Below are 15146 nucleotides of genomic sequence, written 5' to 3'. Positions count from 1 at the left end.
ACTGCACTGTAGCCTGGGCAACAGAAGGAGACGCTGTCCCCACTGCAAAAAAAAAAAAAAAAAAAAAGTTGACCTATAACTAAGACTTCTCGGTCGGCTGGGTGCGGTGGCTCATGCTTGCAAAACCAGCACTTTGGGAGGCCGAGGCAGGCAGATCATGAGGTGAAAAGATTGAGAGCATCCTGGCCAACATGGTGAAACCCTGTCTCTACTAAAAATACCAAAATTAGCTGGGCGTGGTGGTGCACGCCTGTAATCCCAGCTACTTGGGAGGCTGAGGCAGGACAATTATTTGAACCTGGGAGGTGGAGGCTGCAGTGAGCCGAGATTGTGAGACTGCACTCCAGCAGCCTGGGCGACAGAGCGAGACTCCGTCTCAAAAAAAAAAAAAAAAAAAAAAAAAAGGCTTCTGGGTCTATACCTAAAAGAATTGGAAGCAGGATCTCAAAACGATAATTGTACACCCGTGTTCACAGCAACATTCTTCACAACAGCCAAAAGGTGGAAGCTAGCTTCCTTCCCTCCCTTCCCTCTCTCCTTTGTTCCCCTCCCCTCCTCTCCTCTCCCCTTCCTTGTGTGTTTACTGTGGTAAAATACACATAATAAAGTATGCAGTTCAGTAGTGTTACGTACATTCATGTTGCTGTGCAGCCAATCTCCAAAACTCTATTTATCTTGCAAAACTAAACTCGAAGCCCATCAACGACTCCTTAAACCCCGCCTCCTGCAGGGCCTGGCGACCACCTCTCTGCTTTCTGTCCCTGTGGATTTGCCTATTCTGAACATCTCGGAACGGAATCATCCAGTATGTGGTCTTTCCTGGCTGGCTTCTTTCACCTCACATGAGGTTTTTAAGTCTTATTCATGGGCAGCATGTATCAGGACTTCATTATTATTATTTGGACTTCATTCTTTTCCGAGGCTGAAGAATATTCCCTTGTATGGATGACCACATTGCATATCCATTCAGCTAAGGATGGGCATTTGGTTGCTTCCACCTTTTGGCGGTTGTGAAGAATGCTGCTATGAACACGGGTGTGCAAACATCTCTTTGAGATCCTGCTTCCAATTCTTTTGGGTATAGACCCAGAAGTCTCAATTACAGGCCAACTTTTTTTTTTTTTTTTTTTTTTTTTTTTTGCAGCAGGGACAGGGTCTCGCTCTGTTGGCCAGGCTGCAGTGCAGTGGCGTGATCACGGCTCACTGCAGCCTCAACCTCCCAGACTCAAGGGATCCTCCCACATCGGCCTCCAGAGTATTGTGACTACAGGCACGTGCCACCACACTTGGCTAATTTTTAAAATATTTTTTATAGAGACAGAGTTTCACCCTGTTGTCCAGGCTGGTTTCCAACTCCTGAGCTCAAGCAATCCACCCACCTTGCCCTCTCAAAATGCTAGGTCTACAGGTGTGAGGCACCGTGCCTGGCTGCAAGCTATTACTTTCATGGTCAGATGGAAAATGACAAATGGGCCCACGCTTATTGTGGGCACCCCTTTGGCCTACACGCTTCCCAGTCCCTCTCTCTTCTTCTGGAGTCTTCCCTTCTCTGGGAGGGGCTTCGGCTGCCGGCATCTCCACCTTCGGGACCCCTCTTCCTCTCCCCAGGGCCAGCACATCCAGAGAGCATGTTCGCCCCCTACCTCGTGATTCCTGGGCTACAGCCCACCCAGCAGCACCTTCCTGAAATGGAGCTAGTCCTTCTGGAGATGAACACCACAGGGTGCAAAGTGGGTGCTTGAGAGGGCACGTGGGGTGGGCATCAGCACTCCAACGGACCCGCCTCTGAGACCTCCTGCCAGGGCTTAGCTGCTGTGTGGTGTACACTTGCACACACACACACACACATGCACACACATACACACCCACCCACTCGCGCACGCACACACACACACACCCAAACACTTGCACACACACATACACACACACAGACACCCAAACAAATCTGAGCTCTCAGCAGGGGTGCAGTCAGGGTCACTGCGAAGCCTATCATAACCCACCCTGGGTTTTCCTAAGTGCCACCCCCCACCCCCTAGACCCTGTCACAGTGCAGGTGAGGCTCACATGTCCCGGCAGGCCCATGGACCCCAAGGCGGGGCTGAAATGCAGATTTAGGGTCAGCAGATGCGGCCAGGGCCTGAGATTGTGCATTTGAGAGGTAAGGGGTAGAGCGTTCACGAGAATCCTGCGCAAAACTTACAACAAACACACAAAAGACAACAACGATAAAGCCGTTTCTAGAACCCCAGCCCTGAAGATGCAGAGGAATCCACCCCCTGGACACCGCGGTGATGCCGATGGTAGACCAACCACGAACTAATTAACCAGCGATTTCACTCTTTTAACAAACCTTAGGGTGTGGGAGACAGAACAGCAAATGTAAGCAGCCGTGTCTGCTCATTTCTGTTGTCAACATAATTTCATCAAGCCCTGACTCTGTGACAAGGCACAGCCCTCCAGGAGGATGCCTGGAAGACCAAACAGGATGCAGGATGGAGCACACGGCCTCCCACGCCTCTTCCCTGAGTCACTCTATTCCTTAAAAGATAAATAAGGGCCGGGTGCAGTGGCTCATGCTTGTAATTCCAGCACTTTGGGAGGCCAAAGTGGGCGGATCACCTGAGGTCAGGAGTTCAAGAACAGCCTGGTCAACATGGTGAAACCCTGTCTCTACTAAAAATAGAAAAATTAGCCGGGCATGGTGATGCGTGCCTGTAGCCCCAGCTACTCGGGAGGCTGAGGCAGGAGAATCACTTGAACCTAGGAGGCAGAGGTTGCAGTGAGATGAGATTGTGCCACTGCACCCCAGCCTGGGTGACAGAGCGAGACTCTGTTGGGATTACAGGTGTTTACCAATTTATAAGATGTCTGAAGGCAGATCACCTCTGACATCTTTGGGAACAAGGCTGGGACACACACACGCACCCCTCTTGGTGGGCTGCTGCTTTCCGGGAGTGGGAGTGCAGCCCCCTCACCTCCTTGGGGCCCCCACTGAGTCCTGGGAGCTGCTGCAGGGCCCAGACCCAGCACCCACTCTCCTGGATTGCAGCTCCCCAATCTGTGGTTGGGGATGCTGCTGGCTGCTGCCCAGGGGCCTCCCCTCCTGCCCCAGGGCGGGAGGACTGAGAGCTCAGGGCCTCAGTCCTTGGCCCTTGCCAAGTGCCCAAGCCAGCAGGGGCCACCAGTCCCTGGGCCACCCCAGGCCCGGCAGCATCCAGGGGCCAGGGATGCGCGACTCCCCACGATGGAACCCCCACCACTCAGGGGACAGAACACAGGGTCTAGCACTCTGGTGTGGACAGAGCCCAGACAGCAACTCCCTGCCACGGCTTCTAGTCTTCTGTCCTCCTGCCTTGAGGTGACTGCTGGGAACCCTTCTGCCCATGTAGCTAATGGTCACCCACTACCCCCCACCTCAGGCCACCTTGGGATCCATGATGGAGCTGGGAGCCAAAGAGGTTGGTTCAGGGATCTTGGCCTCATCAGCCTGGCTGAGTGGTTCTCAGACAAGGTTCTGGCTTTCCCCCAGGCCTGGGTCCCGAGGCTGCTCTTGCTCCCCTACTTGCCCAGCTGAGCCCTGCCTGGGGCACATTACCCATTCCGAGTAGCTTCACAGAGCTCCAGAGGGTGGTATGCACCCATATCACAGATGACAAAACTGAGGCTCAGCAGAGTCAGAAGCCAGAGCCCCCCCTGCCCCCACCCCTACACCCTCCTATCCTGAGCTGAAGCAGGGGTGCCAGGTCTGCTTCTCCCACCAGAGAGGGAAACTCCTCCATCCAGAAGGCTCTGCCGGGAGACAGCCTGGGCCAGCTCCGGCCGTCACTCAGGGGTCAGGTGATGTCCCCATCCTGCTCACGCCCGGCTCACAGCCACCCTCTCCCTCCAATCACACCTGGTTCCTCTGCCCTGGGCCTGTCCTTCATTTGCTCAGCACTCCTTCCCCACCTCGAGAAAACGCCATGAGAGGCGAGCACGTGGAAGGCTGCGGGGGTGGCAGATGAGCAGGTGAATGGGGTGTGGAAAGGTGCCTGCCATCAGAGACCTCCCCACCCCTCCCCATGGAGGCCACACTGACCCGATGCTTTAAAAGGGCAGGAGTGGCCAGGGAAGCTTGCCCCAGGCTCAGCTCCTGCCCTGAAAGTTGGGGTGCCCGTGGTGCTGGGCTGGCCTTTGGCTCTCAGTAACATTCGGGCCCCACTGATGGGGGGACAAAGAGCCCTGCCTGCCGCGGCTGATGGGGTATCCTGACCACCTGAGGGCTCGGGGAAAATCTGTCTGGGGATAGTGAGGCTGCAGAGGAGGTCAGGGCAGGTGTTAGTTTGTCCTTCCCAGGCCAGATGGCCTTCAGCAGGTCACCCCCACCCCCTAGGCCACCTGGGCGCTTCTGTAGCATGGGAGGAGCTGGCAGATCCCGCCCCCACCCCTCCTTCCCTCCTTCAAAGGCTTCAGTGATTCCATCCCTGCCAAGGCCAGGGCAAAGTCAGGGCCAGACTCCTGTGCAGCAGGGCCAGCCCCGCTCCCTATAGCATCCCAGCCCCGCTCCCTATAGCATCCCAGCCCCGCTCCCTATAGCATCCCAGCCCCGCTCCCTATAGCATCCCAGCCCTTCCTTCCACAACCTCCGGGTCCTCCCATCAGGGACAGGGACGGTGGAGCAGTAGGGAGGCCTGGACAACAGGCACAGGTCTGCCCCCTCCACGCAGACCCTGGGAACCTGCGCTTACTAGAAGGGAGCGAAGGCCTGAGGGTGAGCACCCTGAAGGGGCGTCCCCAGGGCAGGCACTGCAGACATGAGCCAGGTTGACAGGTTTTATTCCACCCCCTTCCATCCCCATGGCCACCCCAGGCAGGAGGAGACAGGTGTGCTGGAGTCTGGTCACTCTGGGGCCCGGTGTGGGCAGAGCCCACCGGGTTGACATTCTCTGTGGGCAGGTGTGGACACCAGAGGGCTGGGGCAGGAGGAGCGTGGGAGTGAGTGGCCGACCCCCGTCCCTGACCCGGCCCCTAGGTAACGCCGACTCAGATGCCTGAAACAGACCTGGGCCGAGCAAGGAAGGCTGATGGTATTTCCAACCAAGACAGAAATACGAAGTGACCGAGGCCAGTGCCGAGGCCGACAGGGCTAGCGGGACGGGACACAGTAAAAAAGTCTCACTCACACACACGCCACATGGACACCCCCGCACATGGGGACGTGTCAGTAAAAACTCAAGGCCAGCGGCGAGGCCTCACACGACACTCTGCCGGCCCCCAGAGCCCTCCAGGTCGGACATGCCAGAGCCCCGGCCCCGGCCCCGGCCCCGGCCAAAGTCAATGAAAATCCCTTCAGAATCCGAGTCCACGGACTCCAGGATCTGGTCCACCAGGTTCTCCGGGCTGGAGCGGGGCAGGGAGCTGCGGGTGGGATCCAAGCCCTGCTCAGGGGGCTGGGTCGTGGGGTACAGTCTGCTGGGGCAGGGCCCTGAGTGGGGCGCCGGGGAGGACCTGAAGGCCCCGGTGGGGCCCTGGCCGGGCGGGTCAGAGAAGGCCTGAGGCTCGGGGCAGGACGTCATCTCCGACACAGAGTGCCTGCGGATGCTGGTGCCGCCGGCCGCCGCGCCCTCCGCCTCGTGCTCCTGCACAGGGTTCAGCAGAGGCGTGTTGTAGCTCTTGGAGCGCACCACCGGGTTCTTGGCCAGCACGTCCCCTGAGCGGGAGCGGCGGAGGAGACGCTTTTCTGGGGAGAAACATGGGCACTGTCACACCAGAGGCCACCTGTGTCCCTGCCCGCCTTGGCACCTGCTGCTCGCTGCACACTGGGTCCCTGTGCAGGGGCAGCTGCACAGAAGGCCCGACCCACGCCGATCCCGGGCCCAGCTCAGCAGGTCCCGCCGCCACAAGCCCTGACACTAGCTCAGGTTCAGTCTGTCTTCTCCAGCCTAGGCCCAGCCTGGTCACACAGGACCTCAAGTCAAATGCCTGGGTTTGAACCTGCACCCTGCCAGCGACCTGTGTTTGACCTTAGGTAAGTTACCTAACCCCCCGTGCCTCAGTTTCCCCACTTGTGTAAGTATATGGACTCTGGTACCTGCCGGATGCCTGTACTTTCCTAGGCAGGCACAGCCCCTGCCCCACTGGAGCTGGTGTCCAAGGGGATGGGGGGAGGGCCGAGAAGCCCACAGAGGCGAGCCATGGGGCCAGGTTGTGGGGCTGTGATGGGGGCAGATGGGGACAGGCCCTCCATGTAAGGTCAAGGCAGGGATTCCATCATGGGGATGTGGGGAGCCTGCAGCCAGGCAGTTGTAAATGGGCCTCGCTGGCCGCTGCGTGGAGAGTAATAGACTGTCGGGGCCGAGGGTAGACGTGGGGACCCAGGGAGGAGGCCCCTTGGGTCATCTGGGCAGGAGGCAGTGGCACTGGTGGCCAAGGCTGGTCGGGGGGCAGGGTTCAGGCTCCCATTCAGGACCCTGCAGTCCCAAGAGTGGCCACCAGGTGGCAGGCGACACACACGAGCGGCTCAGGGGCCTTTCCCGGACCAGAGGATGGGGGTCCCATCAGGCAGGGGCTGGGGTCCTGCCATCCAGGGCTACACCAAGCCTGGGTGGCTCAAAGTTCTCCAGCAGCCAGGGCACTGTCTGAGCTGAGACACACCAGTGGGCAGGTTTTACACCAGCAGGTGGGGACGGGGAGCCCCTCTGGATGAGGAGGTCGTAGTCCCAAGTGGGCCTTGCCCCAGCTCTGTCCCCTCTGCCTGGGATGCTCCCAGCCTCCAGCTAATGGTGGGTCGTGGAGGGGACTCACTGGTCGGCCTCCCGCGCTGGAGGGGAAGGGCGTGGGCTCGGGCTGGTGCACAGCAGGTACTCAAAGGACATTGCTGAAGGAACCCAGAGGCCTCCGTCAAGGGAGCAACGTGGCCAGCTGTGCTGGACACGCCAGGCAGTCCCGGGATGCTGCCCACAGGGCTCAGCCCGCCCACCCCCAGGCCGAGTCCCTCCCAGCCTGGGTCTCCTAACTGAGCCAGGAGTCCTCAGGCTTCGGCATTTGCATGTTCAGAGCACTCCGCCTGGCCCACTTCTGACTTAAGACTGCACATGAGCGTGGCCTCCTGGGGAACAGAGGCCTGGGGGTGCTCTCCAACATGTTACCACATCACCGCTCACAGGGTGCGCCCACCGCCACGGATCCCCACGCCCAAGCCAGCACATGGCAGGCTGGGGGCTGCTGTCCGGCTGAGAACCAGTCTGGACTCAGATCCTGGTTCCGTCGTGGGGCCTCGGCTTGCCCATCTGTTCACAATGGATGGGGCCCGCGGTCACCCCTGCCCCAGCCCAAGGCCCAGGTGGACTCCTACCCAGGATGCAGGAATGGGTGAAGGGCCCCTCGCTGGAGTGGAGGCCGTAGGTGCCCAGGTATGGTGACACCACCTTCTGGACCAGCGTCTCCAGGCGCAGGTAGTCCTCGGTCACGCCCCTGGACTCATGTACCCCCTGCAGGAGAGTGTGGCGGGGGTAGGGGGGTCATGCACCCGAGCTTGGTGGCTCCAGGCTCTCAACTATATGTCCCACCCACCAGACAGCCTGTCCTCTGCCTCCCGCCTCCCCATTCCCACAGGCTCTCTGTCCCCATGGCAGGACCCACGGTGGCCTTCCAGCCCCTCTCAGAGCATGTGGCCTGAGTCACTCTGCTGCTCACAGCAGCGTCGTGATCTGGGAGACCATGGTGTGCCCTGGAAAAAGGCCCTGTGGCCAGATGAGATGGGTGTTCTGCACCTTCCACCCCTCGGAGGGGCCCTGTACTCAAGAGTCCTAGAGGCTTTGGACAGTCTCTCCACAGACACTGGCTGACCCCACGCAGGGAGGGCCAAGCTGCTCACCTGGGGCTCCCTGCCCCATGGGGCCAGGTGCAGTCCCCATCCATCAGGCACCTCCTCACAAGCTCCACTCTCTTCTTCCCATCACTGGCTTGGGCCACCTCCCCTCATCCGGAGCTCTGAAGGGCTCCGCTACCTCCAGGTGTATTTGAGCCAAGGCCTGGGAGATGAGGCTGCTCACCCAGCTGTGGGCTGAGCTGGGACAAAAGCTCTGTGACCTCAGCACCCAGCACAGAGGGCTGGGAGAAAGGTGACTTATAACGAGTGCTTGCACTCATTAAATGAGTGAATGAATGAATGAATGAATGAATGAATGAATGAATGAATCAAGGGGCTGTCAGGGGGTTCGGGGACAAGATACACGGGTGTAGAAGGGTGTAGAATTCTTTTTTTTTTTTTGAGACAGAGTTTCGCTCTGTCACCAGGCTGGAGTGCAGTGGTGCGATCTTGGCTCACTGCAACCTCTGCCTCCCAGGTTCAAGCGATTCTCCTGCCTCAGCCTCCCGAGTAGCTGGGACTACAGGCGCGTGCCACCATGCCCGGCTAATTTTTGTATTTTTAGTAGAGATGGGGTTTTGCCATGTTGGCCAGGATGGTCTCAATCTCCTGATGTTGTGATCTGCCTGCCTTGGTCTCCCAAAGTACTGGGATTGCAGGCATGAGTGACCGCGCCCGGCCACACCCAGGTAGAACTGTAAGTGACAATCCAGCCAGCCAGAGGCGAGGACTAAGCCAGGACTCTTGGGATGGGTGTGGGAGGCCACTCCAGGCAGGGAGCGAGGCACGGTCCAGGCCACGTCCCTGGCAGTGAGCAAAGTTGCCTGAACTCCTGGGGTTTCGGGGCTGGTGCAGGCTCCTATGTCCTGGCCTGCGTTACAACAAGGAGTGGGTGGGACTCCACAGGTGCCCTCAGTAAGGTCACCCACACTAATGCAGGGGACCCCACGTGTCCCTGGAATTGTCTGCCCGTAGGAGCAGTGACTCGGTTGTGAATGACCAAGTCCTCACCTGTCCTGCCAGGGAGGAGGTCTCCCTCTGTTAAAGACTGGGAAGCTGAAGCTGAGACAGCAAAGTCCCTCAAGGGTCCCCACTTCAACCCAGCCAGGCCTGACCTAAAATCTCTCAACTCCCACCCAGGGCAGCCCCCGCCCTGCACAGCTCCACACTGGCCGCCCCTTCCTTGCTCTGGTTGCCCTGTGAGGGTCCCGAGTGTCCCCACAGACCCTAAAAGATCTTCACGGGGATTCAGAACGATAAAGAGGGCTTTGCACCTGCAAGAGCCGGGGTGTGGCTGGGCTCCCGCCCTTGTTAGCTCATAGCAAGCAGGACTTGGGTCCCCTACCTGTAAAATGGGGTGGCCGGCAGTGACTGTGTGGTCCTGCGACAGTGCGATGAGCCAGCCAACTGCAAAGTGTGGTGCCTGGGAAGGGCAGTGTGCGGAAACCCCCGGCTTGCGGTGGACGCCACTGGGGGCCCCACTCCTTTCTGGGGCAGGCACCCTCTCCCCACTTGCTGTGAGGGGGGCTAACAGCTCTCATAGTGTCTTCCCCAGAGCTGACCCACTGATGAAAGCCCTCTGGGCAGAAATGACTGGGCCACTGTGTGTGCGTGTGCATGCGTGCACGTATGTGTGTAGTGTGTATGTGCGTGTGCATGTGTGTGTTGGGGGTGGGCACAGCCCCAGGCTGGCCGACACAGGGTGCCCAGGAGGAACAGGTCTGCAGCTTGAGCTCTCCTGAACCCACAGCTCCGACCGACTGCTCCCTGGTCCCTGGCCCTGACAGGCTTCTCCTCTGATCGGGCCCTTCCTTAAGTCTCATGCCCCTAAATCCTCATCTCATGCTCTGCCTGTGGGGACCTGAGCCCAATTACTACCCCACGGTCCCCATGCCCGACCCTGTGCCCACTGTGCCCACCTGCAGCACCAGCAGCATCTGCACAATGGCAGGGGGCACGCGGGCGTGGGCCCGGGCCAGCGCATCCTCTAGCTTCACACTGAGGGTGATGGCGTTCCGGAAGTGCAGCAGGGCCAGCTGACGCACCGATGGCTCCTTGCCCTGTGGATGGAAGGTACCCCACCCCACCGGCTATGGTCACATGCGTCCTCATCTCCCCTCTCCAGGCCCTGGGACCCCACAGGGGGAAGAGACCTGCCGACCCTCAGGCCCCTCCACCCCGTTCTCCTCAGATGACCCTGTCCCAAGGATAGACGGTCCCTTCAGTTTCCTCTGGCGGTGAAAGGGTTACTGTCACAGAGCCCCTACTCTGTGCCTCGCAGCTGGGGGATTCACAGGGAGGGAGGCATCCATATCTGCAGCTTGGAGGGGTGGAAACAGGCTCTGAGCAACTCAGGTAGCCCAAGGAGAGCAGCACAGAGCAGAGCAGCACAGAGCAGAGCAGGTGTGTGTGTACCCGAGCCTGGCAGCCCCCCTCTGCAGAGTGAGGCCAGGGTGGGCACAGCAGGGGCACTGGGCTTCCCTCCCCAGGGCTGGGCTGCCCACCTGCACCGGGTAGAAGATGGCCTGCAGCATGGGCAGCACGTCACTGAAGAAGAAGTCCCAGGTCTCTGCCAGTGAGTCCAGCAGCTTCTGTCCTGTGGGCATGGGGGCCGTCACCACTGGGCCTGACTGGCTCTGGCAGAAGCCTCCACTCACCCAGGATGGGTCGTCGGAGGATGCGGGAGTGGAGGGCCTGGGCTCAGGCCCCTGGCGGCACCTGCCCAAGGTCGATGTTCAGCTCCACAGCTCAGTTGTTCTATGGCCCTGGGCCCACTGCTTAACCTGTCTTCCATTTATAAAATGTGGCAGTAAAGGGATCGGCCTCCCAGAGCTGAGGGCATGAAATGAGACTAAGGCACAGGGAACTTGGCTCCGGGTCTGCTCCTGGCAGATGACAATTGCCAATTCCCAGGCCTTTGTCACACACCAGACCCACACAAGTGAGAGCCACACAGGTATACACCCGGCACAGGTGAGACGTTCACAGGTGAGACCCCTACACATATGCCTGACACAGGTGAGACCCGCACAGGTACACTCGGCACAGGTGAGACCTGCATAGGGGAGACCTGCACAGGTAAGACCCACACAGGTACACCTGGCACAGGTGAGACCTACACAGGTGAGACCCACACAGGTACGCCTGGCACAGGTGAGACCCACACACAGGTGAGACCCACACAGGTACGCCTGGCACAGGTGAGACCCACACAGGTATGCCTGGCACAAGTGAGACCCACACAGGTGTGCCTGGCACAGCAGTTTCAACTCACATCCTAGACTCATCAGATCCTCCTAACAACCCGGCTAAGCAGTTGATTTCACCTACCCATCGACCTCCTCCCTCCGTCCCCCACACTATCTGCCCCTCCAACAAACAAACACAGAACACCTACTCTGTGCTAGCCCTGATGCTGGGCACTGGGGACCCAGCTGAGCCCCAAACAGCCGCCCATCCATCACATGGCAGGGAAGTGGGACACTGAGCAGGATCATAAGGGCAGTGGCCAGGGGTGATCGACCCCCCACCAAGCAGATAGACGCTGAGCCTCCGAGGAAAGGGTGCACCACGGTCAGTGGCCCAGAGGACCCAGGGCCAGGCCAGCTCTGCCTGTGGTCAGGTCTGGGGATCCACGGAGACCACTTCCAATAGCAGCACCACATCCAAGGGAGAAGAGGGTGCAGAGGGTCAGGCAGGGAGGGCTTCCTGGAGGAGGAGCGATCCAAGCTGGCTATAGGAGCTGGGCTTGCCAGACTTAGTGATATGGGGACACATCTTGACAGGTGAGTCTCTGAAGCAGATATGTAGGTAGCAGACATCTGGACCAGCTCTGCAGGATTTCTGTTGGCCTTGGGAGGAACGGTGCCATGCACTGGGTGAGTGACCCTTGTGGGACGGGGACAGCCACCCATGCTGGCTCTGGGCTCCAGTGGGAGAGGCAACGTGCAGAACCCTTGGCCTTTCTGCCTGGACTGAGTGGAGCTGGGATGAGGACTGCTGGATCCAGGGATGCACAGTCCAAGGACGTGTCCCCAAGGCCTCTGCTGTCCCCTGGAAGCCAGACGAGCAACTGGCGAGAGAGATCTTGGTGTGGGCGTCTCTGAGTGAAGAGGGAAGCGTTGCCGGCTGTCTCTCAGGCTGCACCCCCTGGCCAGAACTGCTTTGAGGTTTCCATGGGAATGCGGAGGCTGAACAGGGAGGGACCTTTGCCTTTTTCTCACTCTCTGGGCCCTGCCCCCACTCCCGGAAGACCCCAGGTTCATGTAGGTTCGAGGGCACTAGGAATGGGACCTGGCCAGGGGCAGCCCCAGGGGCCGGAGGCGAGCTGGACTGGGCCCCATCTTTGGCTCCCGGCCTGGTGGCCAGCCCTCTGTCCTCCTGGGTAGCCCACACCTGGCTCTGAGGGTGACGGGGGCCAGCAGGAATGCCCCGGACGGGCGGATGCTCACCGCCCCGCCGAACTGTGCCCACACACAAAGTCCGTTCAGTTCCCCTCCGCCGCGGCAGGAAGAAAGGCAGCTCAGTTCCCTGGCCGGCTGGGGGGTGGCTCTGGGCACTGGCCAGGCCCGAGTTCTGCTGAGCGCAGGCTGTTCTCCAGCCCACGGGGCGGAAATGCTGCAGAAAGCAGATGTTGTAAAACAGAATCCAGGCCCCAGCTGGAGCCACACGGTGACGAGAGGCCAGGAAGGGCAGCCTTGTGGCTGTTGGGGCTCTCTGCTGGGGACTGTCCTGTGGGGGCCCCTCTGTGGGGCAGTAGGGTTAGTCGGAGGCAGGCATGGGGCGACCCCAGGAAGTTCCTCCAGGCAGACTCAGTGGCATCCTCTATGAAAGGGGCGTGATACATGTCCCCACGTGGGCAGGTCGAAAGCTGAGATGAAACAGCACTGGGCGTTTGCTGCTGGCAGGACGGGGCCGGGTGCGTGCGCGCCGTACCTTGGCTCCAGCCCGGCAGTCGCAGGGGCTGATGCAGGCGAGCGGCCCCACAGTGGCCTTGGCTCCACGCTGGCTCCCACTCTAGGGTTCTCACTGTGGGTGCAGGCCGGTGTCCGTCTTTCCTTTCTTTATCCGAGTGCTGAGGGCCCTGTGCAGGCCCTGGAAACGAACAACCCTGTTTCAGCCCGTCGGGAGACCCAGGAACAGTGAGGAGCACAGGGCAGTGACAAAAGCCACGCGCTGGGTGGACCAGGTCAAGGGTGTCTGGCGCGGGGACGGCCAAGGCACAGGCACGGAGGCAAGCGTGTAAGGCAGCACAGCTGGGTCATGTGACCCACACCGGGTTTGGATTCCCTGGTGGACAAGCGACGGTAGATCCTAGGGCCTGGCAGAGGACCAGGAGCTCCTGCCCAGAGTTCCCAAGTTTCTGGCTGCCAAAGAGTTGCCCGGCTGCAGCTGGAGCCGATTCCCTTAAGCCGCACACAGAGGCCATCAAACCACAACCCGGCCGCGGTCCAGCCTTCCTCCCCTTCCTAGGGAGGCAGCCCTCCACCTCAAGGCCGCTCCTCCAGGCTCTCCGCTTCCAGGACCGGCTCTGCCCAGGGGCTGAAGTCCAAGGCCTCCCTGGAGGCTGAGAAGGGGCAGGGAGCAAGGTCCTGGGGCTTCCCCACGGGGGGCCATCACCCACCTCTGGTGGAGGCTCTGTAGGGACAGCTGCAAGGAGCAGGCTCAAGGTGAAGAGTTCCCACTGGGACCCAAGCAGGGGTGGGGAGCAGGAAGGGGAGGCCCCCGAGGCCGCCCATCAGGATGTGGAGGTGGCTATGTCCTCACTGCATGGGGCCGAAAGGGACCAGACATTCCCCTGAACAGACCACACTTTGAGGCCCTACTCAAGGGCCACTGCCTCCATGCAGCCCTCTCTGACTGCCAAGGTGGAATGAACCCTTTCTTCCCCAGGACACTCCTTCACAATGACATTCATCACACTCAACTGTCACCCTCTGGTCCGCGTCTGTGTCCCCAGTCGGGCTGTGAGTCCCTGCAGGGCAGAGCCGGGGTCTCCTCCATCTCTGGGCCCTCAGAGGTCACCTGGGCCTGACATGTAGAGAACACTCAAGTGGACAGAGGCTGTTCAACCCCACATTGCTAAGACAGGGGTGCTGAGGCTGGAGAGGAAACCCTGTGTCTGCAGCTATGTGGGAACTGGAGGCCAGGGCCTCAGACCCCCAGCCTAGAGCCCAGTGCCTGTCCCTGAGGCCTGGGGAGGCCAGGCAGGGCTGGCGAGGCGGAAGGGGATGCTGGGCCCCTAGGTGGGGCCTCCCAGGGCTGCCCTCTGCCCCTTCTGCTGGGCAGGCACCCCTGCTGGGGGGCCTGGCAGACCTGGCTGTGCCAGGCAGAGCTCCACTCAAGCCACACAAAACTCCCTTCTCCAAGAGCCCCAGCTCCCCTGGGCCAGATCTGGTGGCCCACCTGACACAGGCACCGCCAGAATGTGCCGCATCAAGCGAGGGGCGTGGGCGGGCATCTTCCTCAGGTGCCAAATGCTCACAGCTCTGTCCTGCCAGCCTAGATGCTGCCTCCTCCAGGAAGCCTTCCCAGAACCCCCATGTCTCCCCCACGGTCTGATGGGGGTTCTCATAGCCTCTCTTTGTGTTCCTCTCTTGGCTGGCCCCACCCAACATGTTCAGTGGAGGTGAGGAAGGACCATGACATGCAGCTCCAAGGTCCCCTGGAACATGCCAGGCCTCCGGGCCTGTGTCCTCCTCTGTGGAGTGGGCTAATAGCTCTTTCTCCCAGGGTCAGAGGGAGGCCTGGAGGAGGAGCCTGGGGCAGCAGAGTGAAGAGTATGGGTTTGGGAGTCGGTGGCCTGCTTGGCACCCTGGCTCTACCACGGAGCAGCTGTGTGGCCTGGGCAGGACACCGTGCCTCACTTTCCCCATTTGTTCAGTGCTAACAACGGTGGCTTCTTCACAGGGTTGTGGAAATCAAATGAGTTAGTAGATGTGAAACACTCGGGACAGTCAAGCAGGGAGGGACGCACACGCCCAGTGCCCAGGGCACAGATGCTGAACACACGGGTACAGCGCAGGCCCGATCCCAGCACAGGGCCGGGCTCTCAGCACAGCCCCAGCAAAGCAGCATCCGTGGGAACTGAGTGGCCCCCCTCGCCTGACCCCGCTCCCAGGGCAGCTCGCTCCTGCAAGGATGCGCACACTGCTGCTGCTGCTGCTGCTGCCGGAGGCTCTCAGCCACGGGAAGCCCAACCTGCACGGTGAGGCCGGCGGGGACCTCAGGGCCGTGAGAAGGGCAAAGGGTGTGTGCTCTAAAGTCGGGCAGACCTGGGTTTGAGTCCTGCCCCACC

The 15146-nt window shown here is 60.3% G+C and overlaps 1 protein-coding gene across 5 annotated transcripts in view; it reads right to left on the bottom strand.

Annotated features, from left to right (window-relative positions):
• Window positions 1-4798: 4798 nt before the first annotated feature.
• The window catches only part of PRR5 (proline rich 5), a 69957-nt gene continuing 59609 nt past the window's right edge, over window positions 4799-15146 (bottom strand). For 2 of the 5 annotated variants that reach the window (XM_058430984.1, XM_058430985.1), the window contains exons 6-9: window positions 10354-10445; window positions 9769-9909; window positions 7334-7469; window positions 4805-5719 (exon numbers count right to left, since the gene is read on the bottom strand). In XM_058430984.1, coding sequence (XP_058286967.1) covers window positions 5232-5719; window positions 7334-7469; window positions 9769-9909; window positions 10354-10445 — 857 coding nt within the window. In that variant the 3' untranslated portion in view covers window positions 4805-5231. Of the gene's footprint in view, window positions 5720-7333; window positions 7470-9768; window positions 9910-10353; window positions 10446-11246; window positions 12104-13776; window positions 13879-15146 lie in introns of those variants that run through there. The other 3 variants (XM_032139503.2, XM_058430983.1, XM_032139501.1) reach the window with 3 other exon arrangements.

This window comes from Hylobates moloch, unplaced genomic scaffold, assembly GCF_009828535.3.
Source record: "Hylobates moloch isolate HMO894 unplaced genomic scaffold, HMol_V3 SCAFFOLD_19, whole genome shotgun sequence".
Classification (NCBI taxonomy): Eukaryota; Metazoa; Chordata; class Mammalia; order Primates; family Hylobatidae; genus Hylobates; species Hylobates moloch.
The sequence above is the reverse complement of the archived record's forward strand: the minus strand, read 5'-3'. Positions and strand labels throughout refer to the sequence as shown.